At 40.8% G+C, this 17,611-nt stretch overlaps 1 protein-coding gene across 1 annotated transcript in view; it reads right to left on the minus strand.

The window, feature by feature from the left end:
• Window positions 1–213: 213 nt before the first annotated feature.
• Window positions 214–17,611, minus strand: part of LOC104930731 (double-stranded RNA-specific editase 1) — a 33,757-nt gene continuing 16,359 nt past the window's right edge. The window contains exons 2-10 of the mRNA XM_010745601.3: window positions 15,208–15,282; window positions 11,141–12,075; window positions 8,864–8,978; window positions 7,910–8,078; window positions 7,653–7,807; window positions 7,391–7,559; window positions 5,447–5,628; window positions 5,077–5,255; window positions 214–4,202 (exon numbers count right to left, since the gene is read on the minus strand). Of these exons, the coding sequence (XP_010743903.1) occupies window positions 4,026–4,202; window positions 5,077–5,255; window positions 5,447–5,628; window positions 7,391–7,559; window positions 7,653–7,807; window positions 7,910–8,078; window positions 8,864–8,978; window positions 11,141–12,075; window positions 15,208–15,282 (2,156 nt within the window). The 3' untranslated portion in view covers window positions 214–4,025. The remainder of the gene's footprint in view (window positions 4,203–5,076; window positions 5,256–5,446; window positions 5,629–7,390; window positions 7,560–7,652; window positions 7,808–7,909; window positions 8,079–8,863; window positions 8,979–11,140; window positions 12,076–15,207; window positions 15,283–17,611) is intronic.

Here is a 17,611-nt window from a genome sequence, read left to right on the forward strand (position 1 = left end):
CTGTGACTTTGGGTCTCCATTTCAATTTAATTTAACAGCTGGGTATCCAAGATGACTTACAGCTGCCATCCTCCACAAAGGGACAAGTGAAACCTTTCAGAGCCATATTTCAAGGCTATGGGTGGGAATATTCAATCCAAGAGTATACCTTAAACATTCATTTCAAAGCGCCATAGCTCTAGTCTTTACTTAAAAGCAGACAACCATACAAAATGAGTGTAATAGCATTTTATTAAATCTCTAGCTCAGTGACTTGACTCAGTTTCTACATATTTTATATTTATAGTTTCCATGCTTTACAGGTAGAGCTCATGCATTAGGCCCCACAGCCTTGCTATATTTTATGGGGGCAAATCAATAACATACTGCATGAACCCATCAGAACCGTCGAGGCTCACCAACCATCAACGTATAGACAGGGAGGATTGACATACAGTGGAAAATATTCTCCCATTCATCCATTCACTGTTGCTTTACCTCAAAATCAATGGAAAATATAATTATTTCCCTTTTTAAAAAGTGCATATCCTGTGGAAACATAATTGGCCGGCACCTCCAAAAACCCTGAGGGCCCGAGCCTGGAGTCAGGTATGCTGAGACAGGAACAGGTTTGCACATGCTCAGAGTTAAGACATATTTTCAGCTATTAAATAGAAGCAGAAGGATGCACGTTCAAAATATATATATAAAGAAAAGACCTCCGCCTACATCGAAAGTAAATAAGTTAAATATGCCCTGTGTGGGTTTGAGGCTGGAGGTTTACATCCAGAGGATGTTCACAGCAAAATAAAGAATTTAGAAAATTAAAAACATATCTGAAAGTTAAAATTTACATTTGCTATAGAGGAAACAGGTGATTGTGGGATTCATGTTTGGTTCGAAAGAGTAGAACATCACACGTAAAACACCACTTCACACGTCATCACAAACGTACATTTGAATTGTTCGAGACACAAGGTTTGTAGAGGCAGGTTACAGTAATAAAAACGAACATTTTGAATGTGTGAAAAACAACACGGAAAATCTGAAATTTCAAAAGTCTGACAAATGCTGACATCATCTTTGGTGAGCTTTTTAGTGACTGAAGTGTGAACGCCAACAACACTAGCAGGGTCTGAGTTTACTGTCGTTACTGCATATGGATTATCAGTGGAGGAGAGGTTCACAGACTCTGAAATGTTTGTTGAGTTTCATTGCATAAGATTTGTTAATCTGATCTAGTGCAACACAGCTCATATTAGGAGAGATATTTTAGGGTGTGTTCACACCTGACATGTTTGTTCAATGTATGGAGTGTTTCCTTTGTTTGGTCAAATGTGAACATAGCAAGGTTTGGTGCCATCCAACTAGAAGAAAATGACCCCTGAAAGGCAAACTGAACCAACTGAAGCATCAGTCCAGATCAACCACCATAGCTGAGTGCCTTAGTCTGCCTGTAGTTCCTCTAATGGCCACTAGATGCTGGCTGTGAAGGTGCTCAGTCAACCTGTTCTCATACCAGGGTTCAGGCATCTCATACAGATTCACGGGGAACCCTTTAGCAGCTGTAGTGTCTGACATACCTTTTTACCCTTACATTTTCCCCTATCTAATGTTATGAAATGGTCAGGTTTAAGCACCAAAACTACTTGGTTACATTTAGGAAAAAACTGTAGTTTGGGCTCAAATAACTACATCACATTACGTACAGTACATACATTGATGTCACCAGTCACAGATGATGATGCATGTTACATAACTTGGTTTCACATGGGACACAAACCCTGGTATCCTGGACGAATGTCCTGGGTGTGTCTGAGCCACCTCCAGATGACGACTGAAGATGAAGATTGTCTTTATACTACATTGCCTGACGCAGATGGGTTTACATTGAAGCCCGGTGCATCTAATATAGACGCTAAAGGGTTCTCTGTGCATCTGTATGAGATTTAAGGGACAAATACCGACATGGTGTCTGAATTTGGCGACCTGGCAATAAGAACAGATTAGGCTATGTATAGACAAAACCCTCAAGCTGAATTGAGGGTACTGAATCATTATCATCACTTACTGAATCAGTAGCTTGTTACATTCAAAACTGACTGAATGTGATGTGAATGTCATAACTCTGTTGTACAGTAGATAAATGCTTGTCCTTATAGACCATTGTTTTGCATTGGATTCAATGAACAAAACAGAAGTGATTCATAGTTTTCATCTCCATCTTGCTGCAATAAAAGTATGACTGCATTTATATTGAATGAAAGCAGCTTCCAAATACAACTTTCATCATATGTTTAGGTCTTAGTAGCCTCACAGTTTGCACCTCTCAGTATTATTATTAAAATGCATGCTAGACATGAACCAGAATGTCTTTCAGCAAAGGTTAACGCTGTCCTGAAGATGTTTTTTTTCCCGCTCTACCGACCATATGAATGAAAAAATATTCTGTTCATGTTTCTCAAGTTTGCGACTCCATCCCCTGAATTTGTACAATGTGAACTAAAGTAAAGAAAATATCATCGCCTATATTGTACACTGATGCATATTGATGTTTCTTCAAATATTTCATATTTTCATACAAAAATAACATGTTTATGTTTTGCTAATGTTGTAAAAAAAAAAAACATATAGAATTAGAAAATAGAAGAAGGAATATAAGATGTTTTGAAGTTACCTAACTTCCTGTTCACCCATTTAGCGATAAAAAGTGATTCAAACATAAAATGCACCAGAATGTTACATCTGGCACCTTTTAAGAATGAAAATGGAATCCATAAACAATAAAGCAAACTCTTTCTCAAATCCATACTGTACATCCATCTGTACTTCATATGGTGGCTAATGTTCCAAATCGTTGTAGCTGTTGTACAGTGTTAAATATATAAAACATCGACAGCAGCAGAGGCTGGTCTGGTTTTTACACATTTGAAACTGTCAGAGCAAATCTCCATAGGTGCTATGTTAAAATCTAAAAATCTTAATGGTTGATGTGAAATGCATGCTGGGAGAATTGTCCCAAAAACCAAAGCAACCTGGATAAAATGGACGGTCTTGACTAAATGTGGAATGTTGTACAGAGATGACTGAGAAATTTTGAAACACAACAATGTTTTAGGTTGTATTCCTTTGATTGACAGGTGTGTGAGCCTATCACAGTCAGCCGTGGTGGTTTCCTGGTTTTCCTTCCTTTGACCAAATTTGGATGTGCAATCTTTCAAATATATCTTGAGGAACTTGTGTGACTCTTCATCTATGTTATTTTACAGTCTGGACTGATTTGACTCATTTACAGTATAGAAGCTCTTTTAAACCCAAACAGCACAGGCAGGTTCACCAATCAGATTCAGTTTTGTAGAGAAAAAAACAAATCAGAGTAAAACCTGTCTTTGAAATGGAGGGTGGAGCTGTGGAGGTCTATCTTCTAATGTCATAATGAAGTGTTTTCTGTCGTGGCGTGTGCGTATTCTTAGCTAAAAATAAAAAATAAATATTCGCGTGGCCTCAAATTTGCAGCCGAAGAACTGCAGCAGAGCAGATAAAAGAGTTTTACAAACTGCAGGAGGACATTCTCGAGTTATCACGACACTGATAATTGGAGATCACACTACACAACATGATAACAAACCTTTTACTGGAGACTTTCTATGAATTTGGTATCATACATGCAAAATGAATATATCACCACTCTTACATAAACAAGTGCCTTTTTAGCTAACAATGCTGTTTACAGGTTTCCATCACCAAAGTCTCTTTTTACATTTGTCCTTTGTATAAATTTGCATAACTGACTGAATAATAATCTTTTTTTTTCATGTGTAGTGCTGGCAGAGAGGGACTAGCATGAGGCTATAAAAATTAAGGAGGAATGTTAAATCCATGGGTTCTGACATCCTCGTTCTTCTCAGTAACACAGTCCAGTCCGTGACAATCCAGAAGGAAAGTGTTCCACCACTGAAACTGTTACAGAAAGTAAAGCGAGCACTCTGACGTGTGTGTGTTTTGTCAAAGATCACGACCGCCGCCGTCACCGGTCAGGCACTAACTCAGGTGGCGAGTGCAAACTGGTCCTGCTCTATAGGTTTCTTCACCCAGGCGCCCAGACCGGCTTTGTGGAAGGCTCTGAAGAGCGTCTGCTTGGAGCTGTGGTACTCCATCGCTGCCTGCTTGGCCTCGTGGTAGCTGCTGGGCCTCGTGGTTCTGATCCGCAGGGTGGGGGAGAGCTGGAGGGACAGATGACAAAAATGGTCTTACCTTTTTGTTAGTGATTGATTAAAAATACAACATCAGTCCTGTTTGACTGATTTATCGAGTGGAGGGGGTTGCAATCCACAACTACACCACTAGATGCCACTAAATCCTACAAACTGATCTGAGTCTGTATTCTCAATTCAAATTGTGAATCCAGTTATTTACTCTTCTTTATTTTTTCTTACGTATTCTTTATTATTTAGTCTTTTTAAACTGCATTTTCGAATAGAATTTTAATTTCAATTTCTTCACTTACATATTTTAATCTACCTATCATCTGATTCATGTTGTTTTTGTAAATTTCTATTAAGTTAATATTTCATTCAAAATTCCTCTTTTATTACCCATTAAAACCAATAATGAATTATTCTATTCTAGTCTATTTATTTTATAGATTAATAAAAATGTAATATTGCCCATTTTTAATCAAAAATTAATTATTTTTTGTTATTTTAATTATAAATGAAATGCTTTATTTCTCTTTTCAGTGACACTTGTGGTCCTCCATAGACAGACCATGATGAAACCCTATAATACTGAAGCATGTACATGTTCAAATATCTCTTATTTTGAACGATACATGGACAAACATGCAGCCACAAAAACAAGAATTCAAACACTACGACCTTTTGGGGCTTCACTCATTCAGGTGACTGGACAGTTCATGTGACTTACTGCATGTCCAGGTACGAATGGATAGTGCTGACTGTCTAACTGTACCTGAGCTGTAGAAATCTGCCCTGGTACTGAACTCCATGATCAGTAATGGGCTTTAAGAGACCATGATGTCTACAGTGCAGTACCTTATTATACAGTACTGTGTAAAGAGTGTCAGCAGTGTGTTACCTTGCAGTGCAGACGCATCCATCGGCTGTAGAGAGCGTGTTTACAGAGCCTGGAGGGTCGACCCAGGTCATCTTTCCCCGTGGTGGCATTGATCACCTCTAGCCCTTGATCTCCCACCGTCCAGTTCACGCTGAAGTTGGGTGCTTTTCCCGGCTGACGAGCCTCTGCGTTACTAATTCCTGTAGAACACGAGAACGCGGCCTTAAGAACAAACCTCAAAGTTCCCTGATATTTCATAAAACCTTCCTTTCCACACTTCTGGAGCACTTACAGATGCTTGAAAATGTCACATCTGTACTGTCAGTGTGAAAAACAGGTGACAGATAAGTGGGAATCAGCCATTTGTAAAAAAGAGCAGTCTGTTTCTCACCGCTGAGCAGTGGTTTGTTCAAGCTGAAGGACTGTGGCAGGTCCTCAATCTCCGTAATCCTCTGGTACATGGCTCTGGAGAGGTGGTCGGCGTGGTACAGGCTGCCCAGAATGATGCTGGAGAAGTAGATGGGCTTGGTGAAGTAGCTCATCAGAGAGCCCTGGAAACCGACCACATTCCACCTTGAAGGGGGGACAGAGCAGACCATTTTGTTCAATCAGGCAAATGTACGGACAGAGACGACGAGACAAAGGATGTGAAAACCCGAGGGAGCCTCAGCAGACAGGCAAATCTGCAAAAGAATCAACACCTGTTGTTCCAGCTAATTCTACTGATTCCAGCTCAGAGGAGTCTCTGAGCCGTCTGCATCCTGGAGATTCATCGAGGAGCCTAATCAAAGCTCCAGTGGCCCAATGACACTCGAGAAGTGCAGCTGACAGACAGAAATGAAGTGATTGCAGCGTGACACCGAGATAATTCAGCCTCTTTACACATGCACATAATCATCAGGATTCCTGCTGGTCTGCTCAAAAAGAACACCCTTCAGCACCTCGAGAGGGTCTGCAGGGCTGTGTTCAGTATTCTGAAAGGGGGCCCCGCCGCTCGATCAGAGGTAATCTTGACTCACACTGTCTTCTGTACAGTCACTGTATGTTTGGAAACATGTATGTATGAAAAATGGTTGAACGTCCAAGGACAAGGGGGTGCTAGAGCTCCCTCAGCCCCTGCATATAAATCTGTTGGCTGCATGTTATTATATATATATATATATATATATATCAATTTTACCCTTTTTTCCATGTTTTGGTGTCTAAGTGACATGGGGGCAACAATTTTTGAAGTACTGACTGAGAGAGCCGCAGCCAGTAGTTGTTAAACTGACTGCAACGTGTAATAATTATGGCAAGTCAACGAACGTCCATTAAAAGTGTTTGTTTCTGTGACTGACAGGCACAGATTGTTAATGCAGGAGTCTGAAAACATTATAGAAAGGATCCCTACAGAGAGAAACCTTTTGTCAAAGAATAAGATCATTGTACTGAAGCAGAAGCAGCAGTTATATATCGTTGTGTTCAAGGCCACCAGACTCCATTGACAAAAACAGCCATTTCATCTTGTAACATGGCAACACTTCATTCAAACTTAACAGAAGCAAACAAAGTAAAAAACTCATCAAAACTTTAGTTTGTCTTTCCTCTGTTCCAACAATGATCAACTCTGGTTTGGTTTTAATAAACCTTTAAGTTAGCCTGTGCACGCTGTTTCTTCCCACTGCCTCTCTGATGCTCAACGTTCCTGTCACTCCTCTTCCGACATTTTTACATATAAAATGGTGAATAAGGAGCTTCTATCGACCAAATCAGAGTTGGGGGTTTTTGGAACAGTGAGAAGATAAATCGAGGTTTTAGTGAGTTTTGTTGTATTTCTGTCGAGTGAAGTGTGACAATGTTACCACGAAAAATTCAGTTTGTGGGGTTAAGGCACCGGTTGATTTCTGGATGGGAAACTTGCACATTGCACATCATTTCCTGTCATCTTCTCTCCAACATAGGATATGTCCAATAAGATGTCCAATTAGGCTCTAAAGGCTTGCACTACATGCTGTGAACATGACCCACAGCAAATCTTTATGCTTCAAGTCTATTTTCTTGTTTTGTTCATGTGTAACTACAATGATTGTGTGTTGGGTTTCGATCTGACTCTCATAGTCTGTGTATACACTGAGTTCAGGATCACGTTGTCTTTAGAACACATGTGAAGATGGGCTGTGGAGCTTCTAATGCACTATGTGATTGGCAATCCATAACAGTGTGTATGAATTGCCAATCACATAGTGCAATCCATAACAGTGTGATTGGCAATCCATAACAGTGTGTATGAATTGCACTATGTGATTGGCAATCCATAACAGTGTGTATGAACGGGGAGTCAAACAATACAAACCTCGCAATCTTGTCACTGCAGGACATGGTGAGCAGCCTCTCACCCTGAAGAACCCCATCCCACGTCTGAATGGTGTTACTGGAGCGTACTGGGATGGTTCCTTCACCAGACTCGATTTTAGTGCGGAGCTGACCTCGAGCTTTTCTGTTCGGGTGTCTGTCTCCCTGATCTGAGGAAGACGAGCAAGCACAGACACTTTGAGGAGACTTTACAAAACACATATCATACTAAAGAGCCTTCCTTTTATCCTACATCCTCTCACCCTCAACTCCAGCTTCATGAGGAGAGAAGATCCGGGCGTCTCCACAGGGGGAGGTACTGATGTACAGGTGGAACTGGACGTTTTCCTTCAGTTTGAAGCCTTGTCTGTTGTCACACCTGGTAAAGATGGATTTGTGGTGCTCCTCTTCGTGGTTACTAGAGACACAAATGTGAAATGGAATGATATTATACCATATGGAATGCTATGGATCGGCTAGCCTTTAAGATGGACCTGACCTGGTAACCTGTTTGACTCACCTGAGGAAATGCTCCAGCTGAGAGTACAGGTACCTGATGAGCGACCGACGAGCCACAATCTCAGCGTGGCAGTCGTTGAGGGCCAAACCTCTATCGCTCATGTATTCACCGTTGATGCACTTTGTCCCTGTTGACACGCAGATGACCTCAGCCTCCTTCACATCAGAACCTGTGCAAGAGAAAGATATAAGAGGGATTTGGTGCCATCATACACAAACTGCTGTGTGGGGGACCTAAAGATGAGCGAGCTTTAGTGCCAGGTTCTGTTTGACCGACCTCATCCAGAGGAAAGAACAAAAACATGATTCCAGGGTTTTGACTGCATCATGGCCCCTGTTAAGCCCCGTCCACCCTTTATCTCTGAGCTTGATGTGATTTTTTGACCTATGGTGGTTTAACTTTTCACATACAGTCACTGCAGCAATCCAGATGAATCCAGTTGGATTAGAAAAGCTAATGGAACAGAAGCTGACCTGCAAGTCGGGCAGGACACTCTCCAAAAATCAGAAAAAATAACATTTCTCAAATAGAACCTCTCTGTGAAAACACACTGAAAAAGATTTATTCTCTGTTTTTGACTCTAAACACATTTAAACCCAAGAGAGGTTGAACATGTTCACACCCTCCTTCTGTGAAGGAAAAGCTGGGGTCAGAGGCAGGTTAGCTCAAATGTTTTACATAAAAATGCACAAATACAACACAATGACAGCTCAGGAATAAAAGAATGGAGCTGAATCAGGTCCCTGCTGAGAGATGCAGAGTTGAGACACAGAACAGAACATGCACAGTAAACATCTCTTTAATCACTTGACTCTATGTAAATGCTGAGCTGCAGCGTCGCAGTATCAAATCCCCTTGATATTTGGGGCTGTAGCCCTAAATAAACACTTACAGAAGTAAATCTTCTCGGATGAGGGTCGAGAGAAGAAAAAAAGAAAAGAAAAAAAGAATTACCTGTTGTCATGACAACGCCTGCCAATACTTTTCGCCGAGCGTGCGGAGACGTGAAGCTGTCTGTCAGTTCGCTGAACTTGTCGACGACAAGACGAGAGACGGCATCTGCCAGGACCTGAGGTGGTAACAAGTATGCGGATGTGAGAAAAGAAAAATTACAGATGAAGTGAGGAGATAGAACTCTTTGAACAAAACAATGTGGATTTGATGTAATATGAATGACCAAATATCAGAAGACAACAACAACACCAAAGTGTGATGGTATATAAAAAAAAAACTCTTCTTATCTGCACTGAAACTATTACTGAATATCTCAATGCACTGGTGTGAATGACAGGCAGCGATCTTAGAACAGTCAAATCCTCTGCTTCACTGACTGCTCTTTGAGTAGAGAGTGACTTGGAAGGTCTGGGATAATGAACAGCAGTGTTTGAATAGCACTCAGAGGGTGATAGTAATTAAGATAGCAGCTTTGTTATCGGTGTGCGGGGATTACAGGCAGGGATTAGTTTATGTGTAAATAGATTCCCAGTGTATTGAACTTGTCTCTCCTGAAGCCGTCTCCATCTTCAATCAGACTTTTATCAGGTTGGTCATGAGAGGTTACATTTGTAGATGGTTCTTTCATTAGAGGACAGAGATCTAACAAGGAAGTGTTTACAGCGTGCCATCAAACAGGCCGCTGCCCCTCTGAAGCATCTAAAGCATCTTAGCTTAGATTTTTTTTTTACTACAGATGCAAATGTATAAAATGTTATTCTCGGGTTCATGAGAATTGAGAGTGCCAGCAATATGTGGCATTGTCAACTGTTGCATCTAGGTGACTTTATCAACATTACGTTAATGTTAGCCTGGCTCCAAAAGTTTATAGAAAGCAAGGAAGAGTTAGAAATCCTACCCAAGCAGTATTAAGTGCAGACTAGCATCATTCTAAGCCCATCAACAAAAGCACTGACTGTGGCCAATACAGACAGTTATGATGTTAACATCAACTACAACTGTCGGTCCAAGGAGCAAGACTTTGTATTTTCATTCCCAACAATCTCTTTTCATGTTAGCACACTGGTGAACTCATCACGTAGAGGTGGCAACCACCTGAGATATAATGGGTAACCCTAAAAGCTGCATGCCAAATGCTATAGAAAATGGGACGAGGGCTGGGCATTGGTACTTTTAAAGTATTGACTGAAATAACTCCAATAATACCAAGTATTATCGAAACTTCTCCAGTCAAACGATATCCGGCATTTGATCCTATTGTACTAAAAATGACTGAATGAACATTTGCATGGTTTTGCCCACAGCCAATCACCACATGTACACACCAAAGCTAGAGTTTTGGTGAAGTTGATTTGGATACCAACAAAACATTTGAAAGTATGGCTACACTACTCTGACAAAACTAAATGCATAAAAGTACTAACATGATATGTTTTATCAAATGAAGTACTCTATTGATACCAGTATCACTTTAAAGCTTTAACAGTACTGGTATTGATGCTAGTACTGTACTTTGTTCAAATGATACCCAGCCCTAAATGGGACACAGCAATAAAAAACTATACAGTACTACAAGGTAATGAGGTAATCTAGTTACACTTTGTGAGAAATCACATATTCCAATAAATCTAGTTCATCTAATCAATAATTAGAATTTTCCTCTGCAAACTAACAATTTGTGTAACATGGATTGAAACACGCTTTAAGTCTAATCTCTACCTCTATGACTAATACTGAGACATCCAAATAAACATCTCTGTAGTACTAGTATCATAGTGCATATTTTATGTTGTTTTTTTATAGAATATAACTAGTAATACGTTAAACTTCAGTAACTATGCAGTGACACAGGGTCACGTGCTTCCTGGTCAATAACCTGGTCAAGTTACAGAGTTAGCAGATGACTTTTTGTGCGAGCTAAGGCATCGGGTTGTGCGGAAAAAACAATCTTAGGCTGGTCCTCTTCAATTGACAGTTATGGAGTGTTTCACAATGCTAACATTCATCAGTTCCTGTTTATTATTCATAGTATGCCACTTGCAAACAGGAACAGAACTTTAAAGTTACTTCCATATGTCTGACACTTGTATAATGGATTTCACATTGTATATTTTTAACTTGTAGCACACAGGGGATGCAGAGCAGAGAGAATAATTGTGAGTAGTATGGAACGAAGTTGCTTGTCCCATCCATCAAGAAACACTCCTGCAATGCTATGATCATCCTCTTTAAAATAACAGGCCTTTTTAGTATTCATTTACCTTCCTTCATGCTTACCTGTGGCAGGTGAAGCTGCAGTCCTTCTCTGGGTATAGGCTGTCTTGATGGTGCCTGATCCAGCTGCATGTTAAACAGAGCAGATAAAGCAGCCTGGGCAGCCCGGGCCTTGGCCAGCTTCTTGTTCCGCCCAGAACCCTGGAAATTCTGAGCATCTACCGTCACTGACATGACAAAGTTCTTGGCATGGCTCTCCCCACTCTCTGACACAAAGTCATACTTGAGGCCCGGCCGCAACTCGTTGAGGATCATGACAGGATTCTTGCCGCTTGTAGGGGACATAAAGGTGGAGGGGGCTGGAGGTAAGGGGGCCTGGACCAGATTTGGGACAGGGGAGGGTAGCAATGGGTACTCTATTCCCAGTGAGCTGAAGGAACCATTACTGTTGGATGCGAGGTAAAACGGGTCATCTACAGGAGTGGATGTCTCAAAGGCATTAAAGAGCATGTCCGGAAAGTCAGCCTGGTCCGAGGTGAAGTCCGTGTGAACAGACAGAGTCCGGCCCATGGCCATGTGGGCTTCGGATGCGTTGGGGAACTGGACGAAGGAGCGCAAGGCCTTCTCTGCTGCGTTCAGTTTGGCTTTCTTCTTGGTAGGACCCGAACCCTCGAAGAGCTGCCCGTTGACCTCCACAGTCATCACAAAGACGGGCGCATGGACTGGCCCGGTCTGAGAGAGCAGTTTGTACTGCAGCCCTGGCTTGATCTCATTCAGCTGCATTAGGGCATTCTTAGGAAGAATGGGCCCAGGGACTTTCTTACGCTTCTTGGGCCTGTACTTGGAATGTGCATGCCCATTATTGCCCTCCTCTAAGGGACGTTTCCTCCCACCCCCAGCACTCCCATTGGGGAGTTGAGCAGCCTCAGCTGCAACCCCCTCTTTGGAGAAGAGGTTGTCCAAGTTCCGATTTTCCTTAACATCTGTGCTGCATGAACCTGCGGTGCCCAGAAAGAGTAACTTACAATGCCTTCGTTGCAGGATCTTGTAAATGTAAAATTTAGAGATTCCTTTATCTCTCTTTGCAACTGAACAAGTGATGTGTGTTCCTTCATCAATACTTCTGTGGTGACATTATAATAATATAGTGGCATTAATTATATTGGTATTCTAAACACATTCATTAATTTAGAATAACAAAAATGCTAGACACAATCAGGATCAATCTGGGTAAAGTGCTAGGAGGAAATTAGATGCAATTACATTGAAGCAATAAATACTGTCAACATTGAATACTCTCCTGACCAAAGTAAAGCATGAAATTAGCATGGAAAGCAAAACATTAATTTCAGCTATTTGTTGCAGTGCTCTGAGTTTAATTTAGCAGATTACACGTCAAACTGTTAATACAAAGAGCTCTTTCAAAATGTATTTTTTCTTAAATTTCTTTCTCTGGATGATCTTCTGTGTTTTGGGAACACATATCACCAGGCCCTGTTAACAAAGCCGATGGAACTGGATGTAAATTTCCATTTATAACATCCTCCAGCAAAAGCTCGATAGGTTACTCCTTTCGGTGCTCAGGACAGAAAACAATCCTATAAAATGCAGGTTTAGAGGGAATGTGGTGATAGATGGGGGTGCAAACAGAGTGTCAACGTTTCCCAAAATAATTTTGAGCCTGAAGGAAAATATCAGAGAAATCATGTTTCACTTTTAGCATTTGATTGATTCAATATGGCCACTTCAAACAGGAAACCAGCAGGTACTATACATTACCATAAAATGTGGGTACAAATACAGAATAGTAGTTCATGTTTAATGTGCTAAAAACAATTCAAAATAATTAACCACAGTTCAGGCACTGCAGTGTCATGAGTTATGATAACCAGTTCTATTTTAGATCTGGTTCCAAGTTGGTAAAATACCATGATTTGTTAAGCTCCATGGTCAACGAATCCCTTATTGAATCTTTAATTGTCAATCGGTCTTAGATCTTCACAACAGGCCTCATGGACAAAGAAACAGCAACAAAGGGGGAAATGACTGTAGGGACTGTCCAAACTCGAGTCACTTAGTAGGTAATGTGGTGTTCCTGATGCGTTTTCATCAAAATACAAATCAGAATTTTTGATGTTTTCTTTTTGGGTAGCTTCCAATTTATTGAATTGTTGAATACTTTTTACTGACACTTCTTGACTTGTATTCTACAGTTGGACAGTAAGACTTATGGACTTACCTTTACCTACTAACCTAGACTAATCTTTTATGTAATTAAAACAACTAGTGCCCATTTGTAATTAGTAAACACAAAGATATAATACTCCCTCTAGTGGTTAAGTGGCTCTTACAACAAATAAATATTAATCTAGCTCCGAACCTACAGTGTTACACCGTATTTTGTGACATGTCAGATTCTGTGACCTGTAGCAGTGCAATAACCATTTTGCCTTCAATTGATTAATTATTTTCTGAATAATAAGGTCGACTAATATGTCAACCGTGGTGTTTCTATTCAGTATCAATCATTTTGTAGCTGTTGTGGGGAGCAAAAGCTGCTTTCCCTCACAGCAACAGAGACAAGACAGGGTTAATGAATGTCACACATCAGTGACAACTCATGTGGTGAAAGCTCTGCACTCATTAAGCTCAGCAGTCTGTGGTTTGGGTATATTGAGTGAAATAAGCCAATCAAACTACCTAAAAAGATTTAATAAGGGATTCTATACACTGTCTCCTTAAAGGCCAAGTTTTGCTTTATGCATTCCAATGTGAGTGTACAGTGCCTGTACAGAGTTGTGTTCGGTGCTCAGTCGCAGCCAGTTGACTACTGTAGGCAAAGAAAATAACAAGCAAAAGGGGGGATGGAAATCCAACATGAAAAACACAATAGCTGATAATGCCCTGAGCAACAAGAGAGGGAGAGTGATTATAGGTCTGTTGGGGAAGAGGGAACATACTGTTATTGTTACTCCATAGAAACAGCCGGTGCTGCGGCTCAGCGGGCAAACATATTCACTTGAAGCCGAAAGAGAAATTCCCGTCTTTGAGGGAGAAGTGAATCCATTGGGCACGTCAAACTGTCAAGCTTCTAAATGTGTCTTGACAAGTCCAATTGCAGGATCAGTACTAAATGTGTTACCTGCCATCTGATATTTGATTTCTGTGACTTAGGGTTTATAATTTTAGCAAAGAGCCCTTGAACAACCTTGACCACTTCCATCGTCAGCCTGCGACCAACTCTCCCTACACTGTCAGCCATAATCCACATGTTCTCCTGACTGGTTTCACTTTAGCTTGCACAGAATGGGGGAAAGGATTACTGCTGTCTGAACACAAATAAAAAAAAGTGTTTAAAGAGGTCACATCAGTTAGCGTTGGGGCAAAGCATCAGCAGGCCGAATCACGATGCAAAAATTGCCTATCTGGTTCACGTCTTCGAGCACGCTGACTCCTTTCAGTCTACCCTGACAAATAGCCAGATTCACTCACTCTTGAAAATGGAATGTCACCTCAGCCTGATGCTTGATCGTATCATTTTTGCAAATAAATAGCCAACTTATCAAACCACACGTCCTTTCCATGTGAATAAACCTGCAGCTTATGGAACCAAAAACAGGCACATGAAAGCAAAGCTTGAAGCTAACATCATTCACTTTGCCCTGCATATTAACTTGACTTGGAACTTGATATATCTATCTTTTCCATAAAATCCTATTGAGGCTTATCATGGGTCAGATGGTTTTAGGGCTGAAATAGGCCTACTTTTCAAATCCAGGTAGCTCTCGGGGGGCTTTAGGGAGCTTTTTTGTTGAAAGCAAGGGGACAAGTTTAAAATGTGCCATCAAAATGGACTGAAATCTCAGTAGATACACCCTGACCCTGGGATTAAGCTCTGATCCTGCCTCCTGAGCTGGTAAAAAGGAATTGGATGCTACATTTTCAAGGACAGTCCCAGAGGACTACAATGGTGCACCAGGGATACTTATGCGTCTCATAAACAACCTGGACATAACTGAAGATCCAGCATCATTCTCAGGTACAGGCAAAGTTTTTAGAATTCACAAAAGGCACATATATATGCAGATATCAAGATCTTCTTTAGGCTTGAAATGTAAAAATGGACTCACTCATGCTTTCGGCTTCGTCCCCCTCGATGGTGAGCAGCCTCTGTTGGTTTCGAGGTAGCCGAGCTCCCACTCGACCTGGAGGAAACACAGAGTTGACAAAGGAATGGTTATACAGTTAGATTCAGTGGAAAAGGGTATATGTAGTGTATATATCCCACAGTGAGTGTCTGCGTGAGTCTAATAACAAATACTCGCAAAACTAACGTCATTCCCATCATGTTAAATTTCATAGCACTCAACACTCATACCTCTATTTTCACTGTGAGGATGTTACTGTAGCACTTTGACTGTCTGTCAGATATCCCCAAACTTCTACTTCTACTACTTTAGAACAATACTGAATCACTGTAGAGCGTTGTCATTATAGCACAGTTATACATGTCTGTGACATTAGCATTTAATCAGATGGTAAATGGACTGTACTGGACTTATATAGCTCCTTTCTAATCTTCAGACCACGCAAGGCACTTTTACACTTAAGAGCCAGGGATTGAACCACCGACCATCTAATTACACCTCGCTCTACCTCCAACCGCCCCTTGTACTCAAAGCTTGGGCCACACATGTAGACACTTGTACTAACTTTTATTGTCATTTATGGTGTTCTTTTTTTAATGCCTTAATGTTTTTGTTTTTTTGCATTGTAAAGCACGTCATAACTTCATCTATCAGCTGCTAAAGGAATGAAGTACGTGGTTGTTTCCATGAACTAACAACAGCAGACAGACAAATGCACAAAACAAAATCTGCTCACTGCTTACCAGCTTGGCAGAGAACACAAACAGTGACTGGCGGGTGAAACACAGTTCCCGTTGAAGACATTAACATTCAGCCGACATCCCTCAGAGAAGCCCGAGCAGCCTTTTGAGACTGATACATTTGACTAACCTTCATATTCCAACAGCTTTTTATTCATTCTATATAACATGGCCGACGTTTGAAAATTAAAACTTTTTCTGAGCACTTCGACTTTATTTGATTTCATATATTTCAGGGAATGAGAGATAAAGACACAGTCGCAGTCCAAATTTGAAGGCGGGAAAGGTTAATATATAAAAGTGTGACCACGCAGGACTTGTGTTGTCTGAGCTGTACGAGCTGTGCAGTGAAATACAGACATCATGGACACATTGTCTTCTAGTTTCATGGCAGTACGTGAAAATAATGACCTGTGTGGATTATCTGTTTAGTAGACATCTACTGATATCACAAGCCTCATTTACAGTGTAGTGAAAACATTAGGAGTCATATTGTATATACGTATTGTATGCTCTGATAACAATGCAGCGACTTGGTATTATCTTTAACTATGTGTATATTTTAGAGCACGCTAATCATTCACATAATCAGAGCACACCGTAAGATCAAATATCTCCCCACAAAATCATTTGATGAACACAGTTTTGATAAGACAAAGCAGATCTATAAAAGAACACCAAGGAGAGAATGTTAGTGAGTAAGAGATATAGAGATTTAGTTCAAAGAGGAAGTAGATCAGAACACTGAGCTGATCTCTCATCTTTCATGCAGATTAATTTTAATAGCAAAAGAGACATGAAACATATTTTTGAAGCCCCATTTTATAACTTTTATAACAGGATTTTAATCCTGTTGATGCTGCACTGACTTGTTATCAGATGAATGCCGTCTCTGTCATTCATACATCGAAGTACGTAGCGCACACCACCAACTATTTGACTGATTTTAGCTGCTGTTAGCTAATGTTAGCTCAGTTTGTTAGCCAGACTGTGAGCTCAGAGCACCGGGGGAGTGTTAGAGTTTGTAGCACAGGTGTTTTGGACCACCAGGATGAAGAGTGAAGCCAGTGTCGTGCCAGAACTGGAGCTGAGCAAGTTGGCAATGTAACAGGGCTCAGCAGCCTCTATAGACATAATGGCAGAAGTGAAGAGCCCGAAAAAGGATGTTGACGAGAACGGTAAATGTGGGACTGACTTTTAGTGGTTGGTGAGAGCTTGGTGAAATAAAAGGCTGAAAGACAGACGCCGAGCTGGGCTGACTGCTGTTGGACTTGTCAGTAATATTAGCTGCTGTTGGTGACCTGGTTGATGATTGGCTGTAGGCAAAGTTGTCGACTCGCTAGTTTTTAATCATAAGTAATGTAATCAGAACAGATACACGTGTACAGCCAGAGTCAGTGGATTACACTCTATGCAGTGGTGCTTTAATTTAAAAGTAACTGATATCATAGACATTTAAACCCTGAATTGAGACTTGATATTTGGATTCATGTAAATGACACAAAATAGAAAGATCACTTTCATCGTGTCATTAGAGTCAGCTTCTTCAAGTTCTTGTAACAAATCTAATATTGACATTTCCCTGTTAGAAACAATCCACCCCTGCCCCCCCCCACAACACCTCCTTTGTTCAAATGTCACAAGTC

This window comes from Larimichthys crocea, chromosome VIII (genome assembly GCF_000972845.2).
Source record: "Larimichthys crocea isolate SSNF chromosome VIII, L_crocea_2.0, whole genome shotgun sequence".
Taxonomy (NCBI): domain Eukaryota; kingdom Metazoa; phylum Chordata; class Actinopteri; family Sciaenidae; genus Larimichthys; species Larimichthys crocea.